A 26790-nucleotide genomic window follows, 5' to 3' on the forward strand; every position below is an offset into this window, starting at 1 on the left:
CCGTCCGTGGGGTCGCCAGTGCTTCCGGGTCGCCGTCATTTTGAGCCCGTATCTGGGTGACTTTTTGGCGGCCGAGTCGCTGTCCGCTCCCCACCCCCCACTCCGCTGCAGTCCCTCGCGCCTCCCGATTTCCGCGCACTTTTCCCCCTCCCTGACCCCTCACGGGCCCCCTCCGGGCCTTCTGCCCCTGATCGCCCGGGCTCGCCGCGCCGTCGCCCGCCGCCGCCGTCGTCGGGAGGTGGGTGAGGTGACGCAGAGAGCCCCGTTCCGCCCCCCGCCTCCCCACTCACCGCCTCAGCGCGGCCAGCCGCTGTCCTGCGCCTTCCGCCATTTTCCCGCCTGGGAGGGTGGGCCGATCGCGCTGTGGGGCTCGGGCTCCTGAGTGCCGGTGACCGGGGGAGCGAGGGAGCGTTTGTGGGGGTGTGGAGGGGAGGAATTCATGGTGACGGGTGTGCGGGGGTGTTGCAGGTGGGAGACGCGGAGGTAGTGGATGGGGGATGGAGTGCGGAATCGACTGTCGTAGGACGTCGAGGGTTCAATTCACTTTTTTTCTTTGGCATTACGAGACTAAAATAACGTTATGTAAAGGGGCCTCGTCGGCCCTGACAGCCTCTGTCTAGGGTTTTTAGGTAGGATGCTGTTGTGGGAAGTAAGAGGGTTTCATTTCTTTTACGGTTGTTTTAGGATATAAGTATGTAGTTTATTCAGCCAGCTCCTTCCATCCATGAATTCATCTTACCCTTTTTGTTCATTTTCCCTAGCTAAGGGATTGGCATGTAGTAGGCCGTCAGTGATAGCTTATTGAATAAGCGAATTATGGAAGGGACGCAATTGCTGTCCTCATCCTGTATGCCATTTGCCCTTTTCATGTAAATTTCGTATTTTTAAGATGGGAATAATCCTGATCCCATGTGAACATTCTGTAAAATACACAATTATCTAATGTGTTGGTCTCTTAAGTCCTGAGGCATGGGTTAAAAAACAAACAAAAATAAAAGTGTTTTTGAAATGCTATGCATTTTTTATATCTCATATATTCTTCTAAGTCTCTATTTGGGGAGGGAGGGAAGTTTGGAGGATACAGAATTTGCTGTTAGCTTTACACCACGGGAGAAGGACATGGGGAGAAGGACATGACGTCTTTGTTCTTCCATTTTTTTTTGGAATATTGCTTTGTGGGAGAGGTTGTATGTTTCCTGATGATTATTTCATTTTTAAAAAATGGAAGGCCAGAAATGACTTTTGAGATTTTTCTTCTTGTATTTTGGGGAATTATCTTAATTATTGGGCATACATTTCTGAAAGGATCCAAACATAGGATAATGTGAAATAAACCAGCTTCAGGAGGAAAAATATATCTGTTTCATTAAAATTGTTTTGTATCTTAACTTGATATCAATTGATAAATACTTATAAAGCATCTATTGTTCTTTTTCAGGTAAGGGACCTAAGATGAATAATCAGTTCCAAATTAGTTAATAGGGCTTAACTTCTTTGTTTAGGTAACTTTTTATTATGTCAGGTACTTCAAATGAAGTAGCGTTTAGTAAATATTTGTTGATTGCCACGTAGACTGGTAATTTTACTATACTATATCTTGATTTACTTTGACCTATCTCATACTCGTTTCTAATACTTAATGTAAATGTTTTTGGTACAGGAAAGATGAATGGGAGGGCTGATTTTCGAGAGCCGAATGCAGAAGTTCCAAGACCAATTCCCCGTAACTATCGATTAAATATTTATAATTAGAAGCACTTTCTATGTAGAGAAATTTTCACTGCCTTGAGTAACAGTAGCAGCTGGGCTGGCTTCATGGTTGTGTGGCCTGTGCAGTCGCACAGTGATCCACACTTGGTTTAATGATCGACAGTTGCCATCTTTATTTATTTATTTATTTTTTTCCCCCCAAAGCCCCAGTAGATAGTTGTATGTCATAGCTGCACATCCTTCTAGTTGCTGTATGTGGGACTCGGCCTCAGCATGGCCGGAGAAGCAGTGCGTCAGTGCGCGCCCGGGATCCGAACCCGGGCTGCCAGCAGCGGAGCACGCGAACTTAACCGCTAAGCCACGGGGCCGGCCCTGCAGTTGCCATCTTGAACTTAGTAATTTGAACATGGGGTCCCAAATTTTCATTTTGTGCTGGACTCAGCGCATTATGTAGCCAGTCCTAGCTAGCAGATAGTATGTCTAATTTCTGTTTGAAGTCAAAGTTTGTTAAAAGTTTATAAGCCAGTTGTTTCATTACTTCATTAAAAAGAAAGTTGAGTGTGCAAATGTTTAGACTAAGGTAATTTTTTAGACTTAGTTTTTCCATGGACGTTTTAATGTTTGCCAATTTTCCCTGGTAAAAAGACATAGGGGCTGATTACATTCCAACAGAGGAAGAAAGAAGAGTCTTTGCAGAATGCAACGATGAAAGCTTCTGGTTCAGATGTAAGTTAAATTTTCTAATCAATGATATTTGACCTTTAGTACCTGAAATTATAATGACTTCATATAGAAAAAATTGGCATACTTTGGCATATTATGGTTATTGCTGAAAGAAGTTGATTAAGGAAATAGAATTGTACACATTTTTTTTTTTTTTTTGTGAGGAAGATCAACCCTGAGCTAACATCCATGCCAATCCTCCTCTTTTTGCTGAGGAAGATTGGCCCTGAGCTAACACCCATGCCCATCTTCCTCCACTTTATATGGGATGCTGCCACAGCATGGCCTGACAAGCAGTGTGTTGGTGCGCGCCTGGGATCCGAACCTGGGCTGCCAGCAGTGGAGCTTGCGCACTTAAACGCTATGCCACGGGGCCGGCCCCAGAATTGTACACATTTTAAAGTAATAATTTCGAGAACTTTTTTCAAGACCATGAAGTATTTTTGTCGGTAATAGTAATAGCATTTACTCAGTGTACGTGGATTATCTAAAAACAACCCAGTAAGTTTGAAAACTATTACCCGCACTTCACAGATGAAGAAATTGAGGTTTAGAGATGTTAAGTGAGTTACCCAGTGTTACACAGCCAGTAAGTCGTGATATGTGGACTTGAAGCCACGTCTGTCTGAAACAGAAGCTCATGATTTTAACTCTTACACTTTAACCATTACACAGTAAAAACTGATTAGTTCTTATTTTATCACTGAAATGTTATTACACTACCAGCTCTTGATTTCTTACTAGAGACCTTATACATGGAGATTTTGTTTTTTAAATACAGAGAATGTTGAAAGCAACATAAAACATAATCTAACTTTTGAACAGAACCCTGGTGTTGCTTCACTTGATCACTCCAGTCCTTTGAGATAAGGTAATTCTAACAAAAAACCAGGATGGAATTTAAAAAAGGGCGAGAGTGACTTAAGTAATTAAAGAGGATGTACATTTTCATCAGTCGGCCTCGCATTTATGATCACAGGGTGTATGGTACTATGCTTGGAAGGTAAGTTTTATGAGACACAGTCTTTGTCCTAAAGTAGTTTTATAATGTAGTTGACACAGAGCTAACTCATGAAACGTTTTGAGAAAAATTAAGTGTATAACAGCAATAGGAATTTTAAAAAGAGATAATTTAATTGGAATTGATTTAGCTAAAAAAGGCTTTTTTAAACGAATGAGATTTAACAACTAATAGGATTTAAGGTAAATGAAGAATGGTAGAGGAGCCTTTAGAGGAAAGGAATAGTGAGCAAGGGCAGAGTCTGCCATAACTTGATGTCTACGAGAGCCTTGAGGTTGTGCTGACTGGGGCAGAGGTCTTTTGTTGGGGGTAGAAAATAAATATAATACAAAGGAGTTAAAGGTTTAATTCATTATATATTGTAGGTTCTTGGGCCAAGGGGATGATATGTAAATTTTTTTTTTTTTTTTTTTTTTTTTTGTGAGGAGGATCAGCCCTGAGCTAACATCCATGGCAATCCTCCTCTTTTTGCTGAGGAAGACGGGCCCTGAGCTAACATCTATTGCCAGTCCTCCTTTTTTTTTTCCCCCCGCCCAAAGCCCCAGTAGATAGTTGTATGTCATAGTTGCACATCCTTCTAGTTGCTGTATGTGGGACGCGGCCTGAGCATGGCTGGAGAAGTGGTGTGTCGGTGCGCGCCCGGGATCCGAACCCAGGCCGCCAGTAGCGGAGCGCGAGAACTTAACTGCTAAGCCACGGGGCCAGCTCGTAAATTTTTTTTAAGAAAGGTTAATTAGCAGTGTGCAGGATAGGTTAGAAGGATGAGGAGTTGTACTTGGTGAAATCTGTTATGAGCTTTTGTCAATAGCTCAGGCAGACAGTCATTGAAGAGATGTAGTTGACTGTAGTGTCATTTGGACTAGAGAAGATGGGATGGCAATGAAAGATTTTTTTTTTTTTTTTTTTTAAAGATTTTATTTATTCAGCTTTTTCCCCCCAAAGCCCCAGTAGATAGTTGTATGTCATAGGTTCATATCCTTCCAGTTGCTGTACGCGGGACTCGGCCTCGCGTTGGACAGAGAAGCGGTGCCTCCGGGCGCTCCCGGGATCCGAACCTGGGCCGCCAGCATCAGAGCGCGCGCACTTAACCGCCAAGCCACAGAGCCGGCCCTGAAAGATTTTTTAAAGGACACGTAACAGGATTTTTAAATAGATTGATTAAGAAGGAATGAAGGAAAATTAACTTCAAGATATCCAGCTTAGGAGACTGACTGATGACATTACTGTTTAAAAGGTATAGTTTGAAGGAGTTCTTGTTCAAAGCGGGAAATAAGTTTAGTTTGGACATTTTGAGTCCAGGTGCAACATTTGATGGTGGAAGATGTGTGAGCAACTAGAGATAGAAACAAAGGTACGTGTGAGAAATTAGGGTTTTATGGTGTAGTGGTGTTGGTGAATTCACCAAGAAATTAAGTGTAGACATAAAAGCATAAAACAGATGATAGTATCTATCACATGGTTAGTATTTAGGAATGATGGAGTAAATGACAGTTTGGGTAGTACCCATGGGTAAGAGAATAAGTGGTGGTAAAAGAATCAACAAAGATCAAGAAAGAGCAGTTAAGAAGATAACAGGAGCTCTGATAGAATCCTTTGCATTTTATCCTCAGTCTAGTATTCAGAGACTTACAGAGGTTTCAAGCAAGAAAGAACCTGAGTAAGAATTAGGTGATGATGCACATCTCTAAGTGAGAATAATTGTTTTAGATGCATAGTCATCATGGATCAAGGACTTCTAAAAAATTTGCATGGCTCTTGGTATGGGAATAATTTCTTGGAGAACTCAGTTGTACTCTGACAACAGATTTTTTTATCTTCGAAGATTGCATAGAGTAGATAGAATAAAGTTATCTATTTTCAATCTGTTGATGACATAGGATTAAGAAAACGACAAGTCTTGTAGACAGGGTTTGAGATCATTGTAGTGTTAGGCCAATGGCCACATAGATACTGTGGTGTCCCAATTTATTTCTGGATGATACATGTATGCTGCTGTACATGTTTAACATTCCAAACAGCTGTAACAGCATTATGCCGAAAGTACATTCAAAGGCAGGGGACCCTTGTATGCCTGACTGTTAAAAGTAGGACATGCGGTATTTGAACAATAGAAGCCTAAGTAATTCTGTATATTATTAAGACAGATTAATCAAAAGTTAGAAAGCATGTAATAAGGACAGGCTTAAAAAATAGCTTGTTGTATACCATATCTGGATTACTGGGAAATTACAGCAGCCAAAAAATTAATGTATTAATAAGTAGTGATTACTCTTAAAACAGAGATAACCTAGATGTTGCATATCATGACAGCAAACATTGAAAATATATAGAACCTTCAGTATAACCACAGACAATAGGGAATTCAGCATAGAGTTATAAGGAGAAAGACTAATAATCGTGCATTAGGAAATTTTGTACTTTAACATTTGTACCTTCAATAAGGATATTCTATGCCGTATGTAATGTTTACATATGTTGATGTAAACGAATAATGGAATCCATGTTACTTTGGAGAGTATCTGTTGATTTAAAAACGGTTGTGATGAAAGTAGAAATGTGGAGAAAAAGTGCTTACTAAGGTAATTTTGAAACATTTTTTAGGTCTGTTAAGTATATTCATCTTGATTTAAAATTAGACTTGTTGATCTAGGGGCCATTCTCTTTGTTTAAGGTAACTTTGTTTATTTCTGCTAGGATCTGTTTTCTGTTAATCTTAAAGTAGAACTGTGCAGGCATCTTATTTCCAGTTGCTTAAAGTTGTGGCCCTATGCACTGACAAAAAAAAACAGGTGTATCTGTACCCAAACATACAGGTAATGAAAGAATCTACATAAAAGGGTCAACTTAATGTGTATTACATGTTACAGTAGTTTTCAACCTTTGGAATTACTGAAAAGGTGTATGAATTCATATTTGTTTCATGCATCATTTATAGATTTTGTGAATGCTATTTCATGCATATGTACGACTGATTTTCAAATGAGAAAGTGTAGTAAGTGATAAGAGCATAGATTCTGAGGCCTGATTCAAATGCCTGGATTCAAATCCCAGCTCCATCACATATTAGCTATGAGATTTTGGATAAATTCCTGATGTCTGAATGCCTTAGTTTCTTTATCTGTAAAATGGGGATAATATTTCACCTATCTCATGGGACTGTTATGGGGATTAATTCAATTTAATTTATTATATAAGTGTTAAGCTATCTTTATTTAATAGCTTAGTGCTATTGTGATAAATGAAGTAAAAATTTCAATTGAAAACAATTATGAATTTAGAGTAGCATTTTGCTATCGTAAGGGGAGAAGAATTAAAGGAATTTTAGGGGTCTTTGTATTGGATATGGTTGAGACTAGTCATAATGCAGAATAGCTTTTGGTAAGCAGTGTTATTGGTTTGCCTAAAGAAACATTATTTTACAGGCTCTGAAATAGGAGTCACATAGTGCAGTGGAAAAGGCCACTGACCTGAAAACCAGGAGACTTGGGTTTCGATCAGAGCTCTACCTCAAGCTAGCAGTCTGTGTTGCTTTTAGTAACTGACTTGTCCTTTCTGGATATTAGTTTACTCTTGATTAGGATGAAGACTAGATAATCTCTGAAGTCCCTTTCAATTTTACCATTCTCTTTTTCTGTGACAGAATACATGAGTTGGAAAGAGACCTTAGTTCTAATCCATTACCCTTTATAGCGTAAAAAGAAGTTAAGAGATTTATGGAAAGATGTAGGGGTGAATGGCAGAACTATCACTAGAATCACCTTAACCAGACTATTACTCTCTGCATTGTACCAACTTGGCCTAAGAAGAAAGTGAAATGGAGAAAACATTGTCCATTGTAGAGATGACCAGCTAACTCATCGCCTTTTGTCCTTGTATGACTCTTCAGTGCTTCATGTTGCAATCCTTGGACCAAGCTGAAGGAGAAAAATGATTGCAAATTGTACTAATGCTGTAATTAAAAGGGAGTTGTCCTTTGAAAAACCTTAAATAATAATACACGAAGGCATTCTAACCAACCAACATTAAAGAAACCACTTTTCCAGCAAAGGTAAAATTTCTTAGTAAATAGTAGAGCAAGGATTCAAACCTTAGGGTTTTTGCATATTGTATCTGATGGCAAAGCTCTAATGCCCTATTCCAAAGTTAATGGATTTTAATCATGAAATCTCTCTAATAATTCAAATGTCTTCTTAGTTACTTTAGTTCTTAAATTGCCCATGTATAGTCTAGACCAGAGTTGAGCAAACTACAGCCCAAGGGCCAAATCTGTTTTTGTGTGGCTATGAGCTAAGAATGGTTTTTACAATTTTAAATGGTTAAAAAAATCAAAAGAATAATACTTTATTACATGTGAAAATTACATGAACTTCATATTTTTGCATCCATAAGTAAAGCTTTATTGAAGCACAGCTCTGTTCATTTGTTTATGTATTGTCTCAGGGCTTTTACTTTAAAATGGCAGTTGAATAGTTGGGACAGAGACTCTGTGGCCCACAAAACCTAAAATATTTAACATTTCGACTCTTTACAGAACATGTCCAACCCCTAGTCTGGAACTGCACTGTCCAATATGGCAGCCACTTGTAGCTATTCAGACTTAAAATAATTTGCAGTGGAAAGGATACAAAGTAAAATCAGCAAAGGGAAAGGAGTGTGTGGTGAAGTCCTGAGGAGACCAGTCACAAGCTTTGGAGAGTCCTCTCCCAGTGGAGTCACACAGGAAGGACATGCTAAATTTCTCAAATTGCATGTTATAATAATACGTGTGAAGTGTTGGTTACCAAGGAATCTCATTAGAGACTCAGTGCCCGTGTTTTTTGGGGGGTTGCTCACCTAGGCACCCTCAGCCTAGCAGGTAACAAAATTCCAGACTCTAGAGGAAAAACGGGAGTTCAGCATAAACTCTGTAGAAGCAGTTTAGGCAGAATGAGCCGCTTATTATTCAGGTAAAGTTTTTATCAGTTTACCAGTCCAGTTCCCAGATACCAGCCAAGGACCTACCTTGCGAGCAGGCCTTTCTAAGGATAGCAGTCTTGGGGCTATTGTGTTAAATCACACTACCTAACTGGAAAACATGGATGTAGACTACTCCGATTATTGTAGAAAATTCTATCGGACATTGCTGGTGTAGAAAACAGTGATTTTAAATTATGAGCCCCTTTGATATTATGATTAGACCTTTGGATTTTTTACTCTGGGTTAATACACATACACACACACGTATATATGTGTGTGTAGTATTTTCATTTAGTTTTACAGAATTCATTGGTTTAGAAGAAAGAACATTAGTATTTAAAATAAATGCTTTTTAATTCTTGCCCCAATCACCATATGATTTCAGGCAAATACGTCTTGTGTTTTGGTTCACGCATTATAATACAGAACTTAAAAATTTGAGATCTGGTGTCGGACAGACTTCATTAGAGTCTGGAACCCATCATTGAAGTGGCTGTATGGCCTTGAGCAAATTACTTAACATCCCTAAGCTTCAGTTTCCTTATCATTAAAAGGGTAGTAATAGAGATGTGGTAAAAAGTAAATGAGATAATGCACATAAGGCACTTAGCATGGTGCATGGAATTTAGCAGTTACTCAGTAGTGTCTCTTATTTGTAATGTGCTTTTTGCCTCCCTCATCATTTTTCCCCCTTTCTCTAACACCATAAGTAGCTTTTGGTCTCTTATTTGCTATGTTTTAATTGATGATATTAGTGAATGGCTGTTATAGAGCCTCAATCTAGGTGGTTCTTGAATTATATCGTTTAATAATTTGTAATGGTTTCTTAAATTTCAGATGCTTCTTTTATATTTCCACTGACTAAATATAGTATAGCTTTTAAAAGTGGAAAAATCTCTTTTAAAGATCTTAATTGGGCACCATACTCCCGAGCTGGTTTTACTGATACGCATTTACCTATCCTAATGAACTCAGACAGAATCTGCCTTCTTTAGTATTGACAAGTTCTTTTTCCTCCTATAGCTGTGCCTTTGGCTGCAACAAGTATGTTGATTACTCAAGGATTGATTAGTAAAGGTAAATATTTAAACTTTGAATTTATTTAGCATTTTGGATATCATCATGTTTTTATGTGTGATTTTCCTGATCTTTAGATAAAGTAAATATGATAATGTATCATATTAAACATTATCACTGATAAATGTTTACAACATCAGATGAGTTATGTCTCCATGGACTCAGTGGCTCAAATATCCTGATTTGAGAAGTTGATGTCCTCCTGCACTGTAGCAGTATTAACAATCTATAAGAGCAAGAAAGGAACTAAAAGTCTGTGATGGTTTACAGGGAGGCAGAGAGACAAACCTGGTCTAGGTCTGCCTCCATGTTACTATCACCTAGGAGCTTGTTAGAAATGCAAATTCATGGGTCCCATCCCAGACCTACTGAATCAGAATCTCTGAGTTAGGGCCCAGGAATTTGTTTTAACAAACTCCAAGTGATTCTTATGCAGTGGTTTAAAGAACAGTAGCTTCCTAGCTCCCTAACCCAGCTTTGTCTTGTAATAATCAGGGAGTGGGGATACTTTCTTGTCCCAAATTCTGTTGGCTTAAATAGTACAGTGTATGTGTGGAATTGAGTTTAGATTAAGTATTAAATATATAAATCTCTACATCATAAAATTTAGTGATGTAAGCAGTAGGAATGTTCATTACGTTTATTTTGTAAACTATCTTGGAATGAGAAGATGTCCCATAAAAGGTTAGTGGCTTTAGGATGGCCTCCACATATCCTAAAAACCTGTTTTTTTAATTAGCTAGCTCCTTCTAAAATGTGACTATGATAGGAAGTTTTAGCCTTTTCCTGTTAGCAGTATGAAGTATTCAGACAGTAGTATTGACACAACTAGTTGAGAAAAGTACTTTTGGAGGAAAATGGGAGGGTAAAGTTTTGTTTTGTTTATTTAAAGAACTCCCAAAGAACCTCATTGCAATGTGCTGCCGTGACAGGAATCTTAAAAATGCAAACAAGTCAAGATATATAAGCACTTATATGTCCTTTAGGACTAAGTCGTTTTATAGACTGAGATTTGTTTCTATAGTGTAAAACAAAAAACATTTTAATCACGTTACTTTTAAGGAAAAACTATGATACAGGGGATTATGAATAGAGAAATTATAGTGTCTATTATTGTACTGCCCATTTTATCTATCTCAATCCAGTCTCATTTAACTAATAATGATTGGAGCTAGGCATGGGAGAAATTATACAAAAGAAATTGAAGAGCTGCTAGTAGTTCATCTGAGGAAACAATGTGAACACAGTGTTGAAGCAAATAGAGAATATAATTAAATACTTAAAAGGCTACTAAGTTATGTGGTAGAGACTCCAAGAGCTGTAGGTTTTCAAAGAAAGATCTCTGTAGGGCTGCTATAATCAAGGGAAATTTCTTGGAAGAAGTGGATTTTGAAGATGAGCAAGATTTATATTAAAAGAGATGAAAAATATCTCAGGAAGGAGGGACCTGGTTATCAAAATAATAAGCATGGCTATTGGGAGGGACAGTCAGGAGACCGACAGGGGTAGATTGGTAAAGTCATGCAGGGAGGAGTGAAAACACCATTGAATAGCTGAAGTAGAACCAGGAGGAATGATCATTTTGATTAGGTTACAAAAAAGGTAAAATTTTGGAGCTTTTGGGCTTAGGTAGAGTAGGAGACTTTGGACAGTTTGAAGGTAAGGCAGAAGTGGTAAAAATTGGGAGGGTCAGATTGCACCTGTTCATTTAGACAAACCTTATATGTTCAACAGTAAAATCTCGCTGCTGCTGCATTGTTTTTTTTGCCTGGCTTGTGAATGTCTTGTTCCTACTCATAACTAATTGTACACATAACCAAACCAGGCAGAGAAATTCCCTTTTTCTAGTTGCAGATACATCCTGATAGGACTGTTCTCACATAGTTAGAATGAATCCTACTGAAAATATTAGGCCCTTTTGAGGAGACAAATTATTCTTGTAGCCAAAATCCTCATGGATTCTTAGTCACTATTTGGTGATTAATTATTTGACTTGTCATCAATGGCAGTTTATGCCTCTGTGATTTCATTTGCAAAACTTGTGCCACGAGCAACAACAGTGTTCCAACATCTTCGTCTGTAATTGTTCCTAATGAATGAGCCTGGAGCCTTTCAGTGGAATTCTGTTTTTTAGAAAGGATTGTTGGAAATTATTTATCCTCGTTTGTGGACTAACATTTATTTTCTGTTGAGCATGTCACATGTCATGTTTATTCCTTTGTCAGAGTTGTTTCAGTATTGTTGGGGTTTTGATACTTTGAATAAGAAATACAGAAAAGAACATTGAATGATATGTTACTCATGTAACTATCTCCCAGAATTGAGGGCTTTTATTATTGAAATTGTATTGGGGTTCTGCTTTTTGGGGTAGAGTATTCTAATAAAAACGTCAATCTCAAAAAATGGGAGAGACTTTAGAAAAGGAAGTCAGAATCCACCAAGACATTTTGCATTTAATCAAAATGCCTGACATTTTGTGTATGCTTTCATCCACAGTATGTCATACCCAACATCGTCTTAGCTGCTCCCTCTCTGCTCATTCCCTTTCTATCAAAACATTTCAACATACTCAGGTCTGTTCTAACTTGAGAACATAGAAAAGAAAAATCGCCCCTCATAGCCCTTTCTAACTGCTCCCAGCGATCTTAAATTTGAAGCCAGACTTCATGGATGAGCGCTTCACTTTTTACTTCTTTTAACCCATTGCAGTCTGTGTCATAGATTATGCACATATTCTAACATGTATCAAACTTTTTTTAAAAAGGTTTTAACACGACCTCCTTGTTGCTTAAATTCGATGAATAGTTTCTGTTCTTGACCTTTACACAACTTTAACCATTCCTTCTTGAAACATTTTCTTCCTTTGGCTTCCATGACAGCACAGTCTTTTCTGGTTTTTCTCCTATCTCAGATGACAACTCCATTTTTTCATGTTTTTTGAGTATCTTGATATGTACTATATACTGTTTTTGGTATACCACTAAAAGACAAAAATCCATGACCTCTTAGTGCTTAGTATGTATTCCAGAGTTCTACTTTGACTTTCAGTTTTCAGTCTATATACTATTACCCAGCAATAATAGGGGCTTTAGTGACTATTTACTGCTCTAAATCCCCATGATTATCTCTAACCTAGATATCTGCTCCAGAACCATATTCTGCATATCTCCACGTGGATAGCCCCTCCTACAGACTCCTCAAACTGAATTCATTTCTCCCCAAACTGATTCTTTCATTTTCCCCATGTCTGAATGGCATCACTATCCACGCAGGAAACTGAGGCATTATTCTTCACTTCTGTCCGTTATTTGCTTTGTCCAGTAATTGTCTGTTCTAGTCCAGCTCTTAAATATATTTGTAAACTGTCTGCCTCCACCTGCACTGCCATTATAATTAATGCAACCATCTATTGCCAAAAGTATTGCATTAGCGTTCAGCAAGTCTATTTGCCTCCATTCTTGCTACATCCTCTTAGAAAACGGGCTATCTCTGGCACCTGACAGAGGGTATAATGCATGTAGTAGATGCTCAAGTATTTGGGTGGATGAATAGCAACCATCACACTGCATTCTGTTTGTCTTCATTCCTTCTCTAGACCGTAAACTCTGTGAGGGTAAAGAGTATCTTGTTTACTGTTATATCCCTACTTCCTAGTGTGTAGTCTGTGTGTGTTGTAAGTGGTCTGTGATTATTTGGTGACAGAAAGAAGGAACGACTTTTTCGTATAAATGTACATATTGTTTTCGTCTTCCTGTTTCTCCTCCTTATCATCTCAGTTGTGTAAATGAAGGAACTGAGGCTAACAGCATAATTTCTTTTTTTATACTTTATATATATGAAATCATACAATTAAATATTCTTTTGTGTACCCTCTTTAAACATTGTTTGTGAGATTTCATCTAGTGTGCTGGAACTTGCTTGTACCAGCTCTGAAGAGCTGATTGTTAAAATTTCAGGAGCTTGGCAAGCCGGTTTTTAAACCATTGGTAGCTTGAAATTGTTCGTGGTGCAAGTATTTATGCCACGGAAATTGACATTACAAATCAGGGCAAAGCTGGTTTACCACCACATCACTAGATTCATCCACAGTGTCGCATGTAGTTGTAGATTATATGTTCTCATTGCCATATAGTTTTCCACTGTGTGAATGTACCACAGCAGTTTATCCATCCTATTGTACATTGACAATTGGGTAGTTTCCACTTGTGACTATTACAAATTGTTCTGCTGTTACTATAATGTTTCTTGGTAGGCATTTTTCTGGGTCATAGATAATGTATATATTCAGCTATAGTGGATACTGCCAAACTTTCCAAACTGTTTGGAACAATTGACACTCCCACTACCAATTTATTAATAAGGTTCTGTTTTTGTCACATTATCACCAAGACTTGCTATGTTTGTGTCTTTTGAATTTTAGGCATTGTGGTGAGGAAACAGTGATATTGATTGCATTGTGATTTTAATTTGCATCTCTGAGAGCTAATGAAGTTGAGGACCTTTTCTTTTGTTTATGGCCTAGGTGAATATATCTTTTTTTGTGAAGTATCTGTTCAAGTCTTGTCCATTTTTCCATTGGATTGTCTTCTTTTTCCTATTGGTTTTGTGCGAGTTCTCTATTCTGGAAGTGAGTCTTCTGTCGGATAGAAGTATTGTAGTTTTTTTCCCCACTCTGACTAACTATAGTTCTTAATGTAATAGAGTCCAATTTATCAAATCTCTTCTTTTTTAAAGATTTTTATTTATTTTATTTTTTTCCCCCCAAAGCCCCAGTAGATAGTTGTATGTCATAGCTGCACATCCTTCTAGTTGCTGTATGTGGGACTCTGCCTCAGGATGGGCGGAGAAGTGGTGCCTCGATGCACACCCGGGATCCGAACCCGGGCCACCAGCATCGCAGCGCGCGCACTTAACCACCAAGCCACAGGGCCGGCCCCAAATCTCTTCTTTTTGATGAGGGCTTTTTTGGTCTTTTAAGATCTTTATCTCTTATGAGGACATGAAGAATCTTTTATACTTTCTTCTATAAGCTTTATTTTATTTTTCATATTTAAATTTTCAAGTCACCTGGAATTGTTTTTGAGTATTGTATGAGGTAGGATAAGGCACATTTTTTCCTTAGGGATATGTAGTTGACCTCAGCACTATTGAAAGGATTGTTCTCTGTTCACTGTGGTGCAATGTTGCCTCTGTCATAAATCAAATGACTATATGTGTGAGTCTGTTTCTGGACTCTCTTCTGGTTTTGGTCAGTTTATTTATTCTTTTCTTTGTTTTTGCTGGGAAAGATTCACCTTGAGCTTTGATTTCTCTCAGAAAGTTTTGTAGTTTTCAGTTAGAGATCTTTCATATTTTTCATTAGATTACTCCTGGTTCTTTGATGTTTTTTGGTGCTATAAAAACGGTATCTTTTTTTAAAAGTTTGGTTTTTTTTTGTTTGTTCCTCATTTATAGAAATAATATATATATTTTTATTGACCTCATATCAAGTGATCTTGCTAAATTCACCTATTCTTTTTCTTTCTTTTTTTTTTTTTTTTGGTGAGGAAGATCAGCCCTGAGCTAATATCCGTGCTAATCCTCCTCTTTTTGCTGAGGAAGACTGGCTCTGAGCTAACATCTATTGCCAATCCTCCTCCTTTTTTTTCCCCAAAGCTCCAGTAGATAGTTGTATGTCGTAGTTGCACATCCTTCTAGTTGCTGTATGTGGGACGTGGCCTCAGCATGGCTGGAGAAGCAGTGCGTCGGTACACACCCGGGATCCGAACCTGGGCCGCCAGTAGTGCAGCGCGTGCACTCAACCGCTAAGCCATGGGGCCGGCCCTAAATTCACCTATTCTGATAGATTGTAGAATCTTTTGGATTTTCTTCATATTTCTGTTGATAATTAAATTTACTTGGTTCTCTCTTTTAAATAGTTTTAGACTTCTCTGGGGTTATGGAAAGAGCTAATGTTGTCAGGTAATATTTAAAGGTAGTCTGTATTGATTTTTCCCTATATCTTTGTGGGTTGCCCAAGGCTGCTGAGAAATAGATATATCTTACTTTATAGTGCATTGCTAAACGTGTTACTACTTTTATCTCACATTAGAAGAGACTGGATAATGACTAGCAGAAATAGTTTCCTTGCTTTTCACCATAATTTCTGTGTCATTTTCTTATATACTCTTAGCATAAACCTATTCTTTTATCTTAATAAAAGACAAAATATCTTAGTTAATTATGTAAACATGTCCTCCTCTAACAATTAGTGTTACTCAGAAATGCTTACTCTTTTATCTTTAGGAATCCTTTCAAGTCATCCCAAATATGGTTCCATCCCTAAACTTATATGTAAGTATGAACAACACTAGGTTTCTCAGCTTTTCTACCTAAGTAAAATGATTAGTTTTTATCAAATGTTTTGTGTTGCCCTAATTAGTAACAGTTACTTGGTTATTTGGTTTGACAAATCAGTTTGTTTAAGCTTTTCATAAAATGGACCACTTGGACATTTTATTATTAGCATTAAAAATCACGAGTTACTTGAAGCATTTTTTTCTCTTTGTAATGTAATAGAACTATTAATTTTAAATTATTTTGTAAAGATGTGATATTTGAAAAATTCTCTTGGTCTGTCTATAAGGAAAGAAAGTTGTTCAGATATTCTGATTAATCAAAATAAAGTGTTTTAAAATTAAGCCTAATAAAAAAATAAGTCTCTTTAACTTATATTTAACTTATATTTAATTTACATTTATAAGCATAACTTATTTACATTTTGTGTTATGGTTAATAGAAAAGAAGCTAAATTGCTCTAAATGACTCTAGGTTAACCTCTCTTTTGTGTTGGAAACAAAAACATGATGCAATAATAGGCACATTTAGGTAGCACTTTATAATTCGTTATTTTAAGAGATTTGTTGCACCTAATTTTAAAAACAGTCTTATGAAGTTATGTAGGCAAATGGTATGATTCCTATTTAACAGGAAAAGAAATGGCCTAAATCCCTGTAACTAGGCTAAAACTTTGATGTTTTGATTCCTCATTTCATTATACCTTTACTACATCTTTCCTGTCAGTATTAATAAAGTAATTAATAAAGTAGAATTTATTTATCTTATAGCAACTTTATTTTGGGTTATTTTAATTTTATGAAAGTGAATTATATCCACAGAGTCTTTCTCTAAACTCTGAATCTGATTTAATGTGGTGCTTTTACCGTTATTTCAATAAATCTCAGTCTTTCCACTCCGAAGACATATTTAGAATCACTTTTTAAAAAAATGTTCTTTTAGAAAAGATTTTTGTCTAAAAAGGCACATTGAGTCACACTTTTTGTTTGTTTTTACAAACAAGTTGCTTGTATCATGGGATACTTTGCTGGAAAGCTTTCTTACGTGAAAACTTGCCAAGAGAAGTTCAAGAATCTTGAGAATTCCCCTCTTGGAGAAGCTTTACGATCAGGACAGGCACGGCGATCTTCACCACCTGGGTAGGCCAGATTCTGATCTTTATTAAAGGTTTTTAAATTTAGCTAAAAAATTGTAACTGAATGTTGCCGTAATTCAGGGCATGAAACATTACCTAACTGAAGGACTGTTGGAAACTTGGCCATATTGCTGCAAGCTAAAGCTAATTTTGTTTTAAAAGTGAAGCGAGATTTATCTGCCTTTGTTTTAAATGTACAGTTGCATCTTCTTGGGAGTGCTTCTCTCAGAATGAAGAATTTTGGCAAACACCTTTGGTTACTATATTTTGGACTTTTCTTTTGAATTGCCAAATGTTATCAATCCCATCACTTAACAAATTTCAACTTATTAATCTTTCTGTTGTTTAAAACAGTAGGGAAATTGTGTAAGTATAAATAAATGAATCTGTCTGGATAGGTAGGTAAATAATAAGGTAACTAAGTAGATTTGGTAGATAAATTGTCATATCATAAATGCCAAGCAACATAAACCCCATGAGAGCTAGTATCACATCTGCTTTAGCAAAATAGTGTTTATGGACTGCTAGCTGTGGAAGTAACTTCGCAATTGACATGGGAAATGGACATATTTTCTGATCTGGAGTACTTCCCCTAGAACTTTAAACAAATTAAAATGTTCTCCAAAGCCTAGTACTTAAAAAATTGGATGTACGTTTTCTCTTCTCTGTATTGAGTGACAATTTTTAAGTTGTATAAGTGGGTCAGAACATACTTTTAATGTTTTTGTGGCAGAAAGAAACAGACTTCCTTTTACCATTTTAAATAACTGTTAAAATTATATGATTGCTTTAGAAAAAAAGATGACTAGTTTTCATATTTGAACACACTTCTTTAAAAAGGTATAGGAATAACTCATGTTTCTTGTACAATATGGGTTTCTTTTACAGGCACTATTCTCAAAAGTCAAAATATGACTCAAATGGGAGTGGTCATTCATCTTTTGTGACATCCCCAGCAGCAGACAACATAGAAAAGGAGATGCTTCCTCATTATGAGCCAATTCCATTCAGTGCTTCTATGAATGAATCTGCTCCCACTGGTATTACTGATCATATTGCCCAAGGTAGAAACTTCTCTTGAAATGAATTTCAGCATTTTATGGTCCAACGTATGTATAAACTTTATTTGACGACCTTTTCTACTGGACATCACATGTATGTTCCGCCATCAGCCTAAACTCAGCATGTTTGTTTGTTCGTTTGTTCATTTGTTTCTTCATTCATTCAACGGTTTTTGAGGTCCAGTAGGTGTCAGGCACTCTGCTAGGTATGGAAGAGGTGAAGATGAATCAGACCTGGTTCTTGTCCCTGAGAAACTCTCTCAGGTTATTGGAAGATATAGAAATATAAGGATAAATTACTAATATGTTCCATTAATTGAAATTAGTAAGTTTAGTGGAATAGCAAAGAAGAAGTGATAAATTTTGCCTGAGGGAAGCTTTTTTTTTTTTTAAAGATTTTATTTATTCAGTTTTTCCCCCCCAAAGCCCCAGTAGATAGTTGTATGTCATAGGTTCACATCCTTCTAGTTGCTGTACGTGGGACTCGGCCTCGCGTTGGATGGAGAAGTGGTGCCTCGGGGCACTCCCGGGATCCGAACCCGGGCCGCCAGCATCAGAGCGTGCGCACTTAACCACTAAGCCACGGAGCCGGCCTGAGGGAAGCTTTAAAAAGGTTACATTTCTTAGGCTGGTCTTAAAGGCTTTCAGCTTCTTTGTCTGTAATGTGAGAAAAATAATAATTACCTGCTTTACAGAACTGTTGTCAAGTGAGAAAATCCATGTGAAAATGCTTTGTGAAGTTTGTGTAAATACTAGCTTTGACGATCGCTTAATGTAAATGAAAGAACATCAACTTTGGATCAAGGCCTGGATTTGAATCATGATTGACATTTGCTAGCTATGTGACTTTAGGCAAGTAACTATAATTTGTGATCCCTTCAGTTTCTTGATCTCTCGAATGGAGATGCTAATACCTCTCGTAAAGAACTTTTGGAATAAGATGAAATAATCAGAGGTAATGCCTGGCAAGTAATAGGCTTTTAACAAGCATTAGTTTCCTTCCTTCCTTTCTTCAGTCTAGTTTGCAGTGAAAGGTGTGAGGAATTAGAAACAGAAAGTACAGGTCTGCAATTCCTTATCTAAAATCCTAAAACCTAAAAATCTTTGAAAACCGAAGTCTTTTGAATAATTAAAACTGGTGATAAAATCTGACCTGATGTCATTTCAAATCCTGCCGTAAACTGACATGTCTATTTATAATCTTTATTTATCTTAATACGATTTTTCCTACATTTTGTGGTAGAAATATTAATGTTTGCTTATGCATTGCTGCTCCAAACCTCTGAATGGATGGATATTAAGTAATATAAGGGCTACTGTATACACAATATTTTTCTAAAATCTGAGAAACTCTGAATTTTGAAACATTTCTGACTCTCAGGGTTTGGATAAGGGATTGTGGACTTCTGTAGAGTGTTCTTTGTAAACGCTTGCTTTGAACCAGATACAATAAGCCAGTAACTATGGGGAACAAAGTAACAGGAACATTTGGGTTTTGTTTCTTTTGTTTAAGATGGGGGAGATTTGAATCTATATGTAGGTTAAAGGGAGGAAGATACAGTGGAAAGAGAGAAGTTGATTATAGATCAAGTAAGGTTCCAGAGGATGCAGAAGGGGTTCTAGGTAGGTCAGGATATTAAGTAGCCACTAGCTATATATGGCTATTTAAATTAAATTAATCAAAATTAAATTGAAAATTCACTTCTTCAGTTGATTTGGCAGCATTTCAATTGCTCAGCAGCCATATGTGCTAGTGGCTACTGTGTTGGACTGTGCAGATAGAGAATGTTCTCATCATTACAGAAAATTATACTGGACAGCATTGCTTAAGAGCAAAAGTCAGGGAGTTGGGGGCAGGGGGTGAGTATTGGAGACAGGTGAGAATGGAAGTTAAGATGATTCAAGAGATTCTTAAGTGAAGGGAAGTTGTTGAGAGTCTCTTAATCCTCAGCTTCTTTTTTTTTTCTGAATGGTTAGAAACAAAGACATCCAATTAGTCAGAAAGGAAAGCAGGTGGGCAGATAAGGAGAGAGTGGTTAAAGCCATTATTTTATCTCCAAAGGCAACTGTTCTTGTCCCTCATTGCATCTCTCATTTCCCCAGTCTTGCAAGTTCAAATCCATTCTACTTGTATTGTAGCCATGTACCAGCTCTTCCCTTGTAATGACTTGCGTCCTTCCTTCCATTTGCATTAGAAAATTCCATCCCATCTTATGTAATTTCTTTTCCAAATAAAAGCAAACAAACAAAAAGCCTTTTGGTATCTGTCCAAAGACTACAGCAAGGCCCATATTTTAATGTATTTTATGTCCTCCACAGCAGCCATCCATTCATCCGCTGCTCTGCTTTCTCACCCCCTTCTCTAAGTCAAGATTGCCACTCTTTAACTGCTCTCCACGTGGGCCAGCAGTGGCCTCCTTTACTTGCCCCAGCTGCTGTCGTCCCTTACCAGGACACCCTCCATTTTGTTTAAGTCCTGTTTGCCCTCTTCATTTCTGCTTTCTCTTACCAGGAATTGAAAGAGTTATTATAGAAAAGATTCCTTGATAGTTATGTGACTTTTCATAGTTTATTACGGTTAGATTTAAATCCGTGCTATTTTACGTTTTCTTATTCCTTCCAGCTCTTTATAACCTTCCCAAGGTAATAAATCATGCTCCCTACACAATGCAGGATATTTTCATTGGGCTTTTTATAAGTGGAAAAAATTCTCCCTAATCTGTCTGATTTATGTTTTCATTATTTGTCACAGAATTTCGGAACAATGAAATATTTTTCTTTTTGGTAAGAAAAAGTATTAGACCTGGAAGGAACTTTAGAGATAGATCATCTAGTCAAACTTCCATATTTCACAATTGAGAAAACCAAATTTAGAGAAGCTTAGTGATTTGCCCAAGGACGTTCACTAATTGTCAGCAGAGTAGGAATGAGAACCTAGAGTTCCTGACTAATAATCTAGTGTATATGATCTTCTTCAGAATTTTGTATGGTGAAGAGAAATGAGTTCAGTAATTACTTATTACTAATGAAATGCAAAGTGCTTTTAAAGCCAGTATTTTTCTTTGCATTCTTCCTTTTTAGCAAGAAAAACTTAGTTTTCAAGCATGGTATACTATTAGAACTAATTAGTAGAAATTTAAATCCACTTTGTTTTGTATCAGTGCAATATACTTTGTAACAAAATAAAAGATTATGGTTGAAAATATTTAAATACTTTATACGTTATACATACAGTTAAGTTGCTTTGAAATTTCTGATTATTCACAGGGACCTTACCATTGAGTTCCAAAATAAGCCACTTACAAAAATTGATTTTACAAAATTATTTTAATTAATATAATTATGTTATTAAAGTGATATGCCCAATTTGTATGTCTCATTAAAAACCTCTTTGAAAAATACTGCTTTTGAAGTGGTCTGTAAGACTTTGTAAGCTAAGTAGCTGTTCACTGAGTGTTATGTTAGCATTAGTTAATTTCTTTAAAAATGTGTATATGGCCTTTTTTGCTGGTTATACACTTTATATTCAATATTTGGTCCTATTAACTAATATTAAACATAATGACATCCTTGTTTTTACATCAGCATCTGACTGTTTGATAATATATATTCACACTTTGACTCTCTTTGGGAGAGATAAAGAATAAATGCTGCTTCTCCTGTGGAAATTATTGTTGCTACTCAACAATTGAGTCCAATTATTGTTGGACTCAATATTGCTGCATTAGACCCAAGTGAAAATGATGCAGACTATAATTAAAGGCTATATTTTATACTTTTCAATAGTTGTTTTCCAGTACTTTTGTTTAAATATAAAGATGGTAAAATAATAAATATTTTTTATATATAGACTCATTATAGGAACATTGAACTATGGAAATATTACTAAATAAAATCTACACTATGTCAAGTTTTGTTCAATTGTCAGTAGTAGAATATATTCCTCTTTAATTATGTCAACAGTATGAATAACTTTCCAGTTTAAAACTAGCATTTTAATGAGTCTGAATTGTACTGGTATATATTATGATATCCATTACTCTTCTAGCCATGGTTAGTTTTTAATTTTTTTATGTTGATTTTAGAAATAAAAGCTTTATTAAAAGTATAAGAGGAAGTAGATTTTAGTTTTATAATTACCTTGGGGAAAATATAGTACCTTTGGAATGGTGGTAGTAATTTGATCCTTTATTTCACTTTATTGTATTTTTATTATAGGTAAGGAGCATTTATAAAATTTAGTTGCTTTGGATTTATTCAAATCCTTTTATCACCATTTATTAACTGTTTGTTGTTTTAGGACCTGATCCCAACCCTGAAGAAAGTCCTAAAAGAAAAAATATTACATATGAGGAATTAAGGAATAAGAACAGAGAGTCATATGAAGTAACTTTAACACATAAGACTGACCCCTCAGTCAGGCCTATGCAGGAAAAAATGCCAAAAAAAGAAGGTATGGTAGCTTAGTCTGATTCCCTTTGCTCTTTAGAATTGGAAACTGCAGAATTAGTTGAAAACATTAATTATACTAATGTGTGATTTAATTTCTCAAGCAATTAACAAAAATAACATTTTTTTAAAAAGCATAGCTATTTCAGTTATCAGTTCTTCCTTGTTTAAGGTGTTCCAAAGGCCATTTTGTGTTAGAAAATAAAATGAAGTCCAAATAGTAGTATGACTTAAGACAGTAAGACTAGTTTTATAATAACAGTGTACAAATTATACTTCCATTCGACTGTTGTCTCTTAAAGAAGTCACCTTGGGAATTCATATCATTTTTTTAATGATGCATCTATTGCAGAAAACCAGATCTGGTGACCTAAGGTTGATAATTGAAGTATAATGCCACTTTTAGCGGAACCACATAGTTGTGGTCAAGTAATGAAATTGATTTTCTTATATGTTTGTGAAACATGTTATATGAAGTAGAGTTTATATGCTTTACCAACCAGCTTTTAGGACATTTCCAAAAGAGGAGTTTAACATTTTTTTTTTAATAGTGCTGTTGCTCTATAATTAATTATAAATTTTTAAATCACAGTTTCTTTTAAGTCCATTTGGAACAGCTATACATTTACTCAAAATAAATTTTCTGACACAGAAGTTTACCTGTAATGGAAGAGGGCATTTTGAATAGGGGTTTGTAGCTATTTCAGTATAGAATTTTATGTCTCTGTTGAGGAATTTTAGAGGGTGTGTCATTGTTTCAAGGTTTTCTGTTTACTGCTTTAAAAATTAAGGAATAGGTCCTTGGTACCTTCTTGAGAGTCTCATGCCACAAAGAATGCAAAAATACATAAAAAATCTTTACTATTTTTTATTATGATCATTCTTTTAGAGCCAATTTTATTTCTAATTGTTAGTGGTTGCTTCATTTAGAATTCTGTTTTCATAACAATGATGGATAATATCTCTGTCATATTATTGATGTAAAAAAATCTAGCTTTAAGATAGATTTGTAATCAACAGTGCTTATTAATGTTTGTCATTAAAAAATGTAGCATTCAGTGGCCATTACTCTGTAATATGTAAAGACTTATTGGTACTTTGTTCTACTAATTACTTTGAGGATTTAGACTGTAAGCTCTGTGAGGGCAGGCAATAGTAGTTTTCTTACTTTTATAACCTTGTCTATCTTATGTCTGCACAGCATAGTACTGTGCACTGATACATCAGAAATGGAGTGTTTTGGTTGGGTCTTCTATAGTAATAAAGGTTAAGAAAAGGAAATAGGTAGACCTTTGGCATTCGCTGGATTTTAACATTCATGATTTTGACTGAACAGTCTTAAAATTCTGTTACGTGACACAGTGATGTGAAATAATTTTTTTCATTGTAAAAAGGAAGCTGATTTTGTGCTTTATAATTTAAAGAAAAACCCAGTTATGTAATAGTTTCAGTGATTTCCTAGAATGTTCTGTTCTAGAATGTAGACAGAACTATAAATTCACTGAGTCAGAAAGTATCACTTAAAGTTTTCAGCTTTGGTTTGTGTGGATTATATTTATTGACATTTACCTAATTAGAAATTAAGACTGAGAAATTTTAAAAACATAAGCACATTATCAGCTGTCAGGGCAATGATATTGCTACACATCTTGTAGCTTCTAGAAAATTCTACTTGGTACTGATGAGGGAATGAAAGCAAGAGGAAAAGGCAAAATATGAGGGAAAAGGACATGTAATATCTTAGTAAATAATGAAATAGTTTTGACTTCACAGACTCCCTGAAAGAGTCTTGGGGAAGGAGTCCCTAGTCCATACTTTAACTGCTTCTCTACATTTTTATGAATACTTGAGTCTTCTGAAGAGTTGTAATTCACAGATGAAGGCTATGTAGAAGAGAGGCTAAAAAGTAAAAGAAAAGACAGAGGAGCATGTTTCAAAGTATAATTTCATGTAAAATGCAGGAATATTGGAAACTGTTTCCTTCTTGTACTAGTATTACAGCTCATGAGAAAAGATTGAATTAACCACAACCCAAAGACTTGACTGTTTCTATTAGTGTATTTTTTTTGAAAAAATAACAGTCAAATGTTTGTTATTATTTTTTATTTCCCAGTGATTTTTTTTTTGCACGTGCTGTAACATATACACCACTTACTTAGGTAGTAGGATAAAGTTGTAAAGGCATCCAGGCTTTGGACCTAAACAGACCTGTGTTCACATTTCAGTTCTGGTTTTATTAGGCTTGTACCTTGGGCAAGTTACTAATCTGTTTTCTCACCCTTAAAATGAGGATTATGTTTACTTTATAAGGTTGTTATCTGAGGATCAAATATTTATGTAAAGTTCTTGATAGAGTGCATTAGTTTTTATGTCCAACTTTCAGTTCACAAAAGTCTATCCAGCCCCTTTGTATAATTACTCATGTGCACTTATTCAAATGAGAGAGGAACATAACTTTTCATCATAATAATAGCAAACTTAAAATAGTGCCTTTACTTATTACTATTTGGAATCATCGATTATTTGTGCTTTTTTCCTAGTCAAAGTAAACAAATATGGAGATACTTGGGATGAGTGAAAAATTGCATCATTGGACCTACTGAAGGAGTTTCAATATCCAACTTCATCTAGGTGGTCATGAATATCTGCATGCTTTGAACTCAGCAGCAGTCTTCATAAACATTTAAAACTAGAACCTGGGTTTTTGTGGTTTGGCTTATTAAAACGATGTTTTAAAAACACAGAATTTAATGTTAATGTTAGGCGAATGTATTCACCTTTGGGAACTATATGAATGATGGTATTATACCATGATCGTATACAGTTTGTGAAATGTTTTAAGTTACAGGGAAAGGATACTCTCATAAAACTATTGAGATTGTAGTGCTCTAAATTCAGCGTATATGAAAAATGATATCTGCATGTTGAATTGGGGTGGGTGGGGGGAGCAAGCATAATTTTAAGTGTTGAGCTTTCCATCAAAAAATTATTAAGCCTTTCTCTAGTGTTTGCTGTATTCTCTTAATGTTTATGGTAAATAAAATATAAAGGAACATGCATCTTCATTGATTTTGTGATTTTATTATTTGTAATCTTTTTTTTTTTTTCCCCCCCAAAGCCCCAGTAGATAGTTGTGTGTCATAGCTGCACATCCTTCTAGTTGCTGTATGTGGGACGCAGCCTCAGCATGGCCGGAGAAGTAGCGCGTCAGTGCGAGCCCGGGATCCGAACCCGGGTCGCCAGCAGTGGAGCGCGCTCACTTAACCACTAAGCCACGGGGCCGGCCCTGTAATCTATTTTTAAGTACAGTTCTAAGTAAGTAGTGTTTTGTAGGGATAGGAAATAAAGTCATCTATAATTTAATAATGACATGATGAATGTGACTCATAAATCAACATAGAGTAAATAGCTCAATGCCTTAAAAAAGTTAGAAAAATTTGCAAATTCTAGGGGAATAAAAATTTGATATACTTTCTTCATTATTGACCTAATATTTGTTTCTGGTTCAGATGAATGGAAAATGAAATTGTGGTCTCATCTAAATTCTACTTATTTATATTACATTTCTGCCAGAAACATAGTGTTTTGGTTAGCTATTGATACAAATCATCCCAAAACTTGGTGGCTTAAAAACAACAATCATCTATTATCTCAGTTTTTCTGTGGGTCACGAATTAAGGAAGGATTCAGCTGAGTTGGCTCTGGGTCTCTCAGGTATGCGGTCAGACGCTGGATGGAGCTGAAACAGCAGGGAGCTAGAGCAGCTGGGGCCTGGCCAGGGCGTCTCCATTGAGTTTCAGGACCTTCCAAGTCGTAGCTCTCGCTGTGGGTTAGTGTGGGCTGCTCACAACATGGTGTGCTCGGGGCAATCTGGCTGTTTACATGACCAGTTAGGGCTCTAGTGTGAATGTTCCAGTAAGCATGGCAAAAGCTGCATTGCCTTTCATTTATGACCCAGCCTCAGAAGTCATGTAGCATCATTTCTTCACAAGCCTGTCTATCCAAGGGCAGGAAGAGAAGACTCCCCACCTAGTCACATTTTTAAAAGAACATGTGGGATAGAAGGTGTTGCAGTGATCTTTTCAGTCCACTATTTGGTCACAGTAGTTCACATCCCTCCCACGTGCAAAATAAACTCATATTTTTCCAAGGACCTCCAATTCAAATCTCTTTATGGTGGCTCAGAGTCCAGGAGCTCCTCGTCTAATCAGGTGTGGATGAGGCTCTTGGGTAAAAGTCCTTGAATACCATTCTCAGTGTGAAGACTTGTGAACTGAAGAAAGGTGGTGTCTGCCCTGTTCATCCCAAAAACCTATTAGGAA

At 36.4% G+C, this 26790-nt stretch overlaps 1 protein-coding gene across 4 annotated transcripts; it reads left to right on the forward strand.

Moving 5' to 3' along the window:
- The first annotated feature begins 44 nt into the window (after positions 1-44).
- On the forward strand, positions 45-25533 carry OCIAD1 (OCIA domain containing 1). Of its 4 annotated transcripts, none has more exons than XM_004419049.3 (9): positions 48-238; positions 1661-1723; positions 2356-2436; positions 9434-9487; positions 15773-15820; positions 16827-16962; positions 17847-18022; positions 22320-22472; positions 25009-25533. In XM_004419049.3, the coding sequence occupies exons 2-9, from the start codon at positions 1666-1668 to the stop codon at positions 25044-25046; spliced, it is 744 nt and encodes a 247-aa protein (XP_004419106.1). In that variant the 5' UTR covers positions 48-238; positions 1661-1665; the 3' UTR covers positions 25047-25533. The 4 variants fall into 4 exon arrangements, 3 of the variants coding, with proteins under 3 accessions (XP_014642674.1, XP_004419106.1, XP_087290415.1); XM_087434289.1 differs by lacking the exon at positions 48-238 and adding an exon at positions 283-388; XM_014787188.2 differs by lacking the exon at positions 22320-22472 and having other exon boundaries at positions 45-238.
- The last annotated feature ends 1257 nt before the right edge of the window (positions 25534-26790 follow it).

The sequence above is a fragment of the Ceratotherium simum genome, chromosome 8 (genome assembly GCF_057802395.1).
Source record: "Ceratotherium simum simum isolate JZ-2026a chromosome 8, ASM5780239v1, whole genome shotgun sequence".
Taxonomy (NCBI): Eukaryota; Metazoa; Chordata; class Mammalia; order Perissodactyla; family Rhinocerotidae; genus Ceratotherium; species Ceratotherium simum.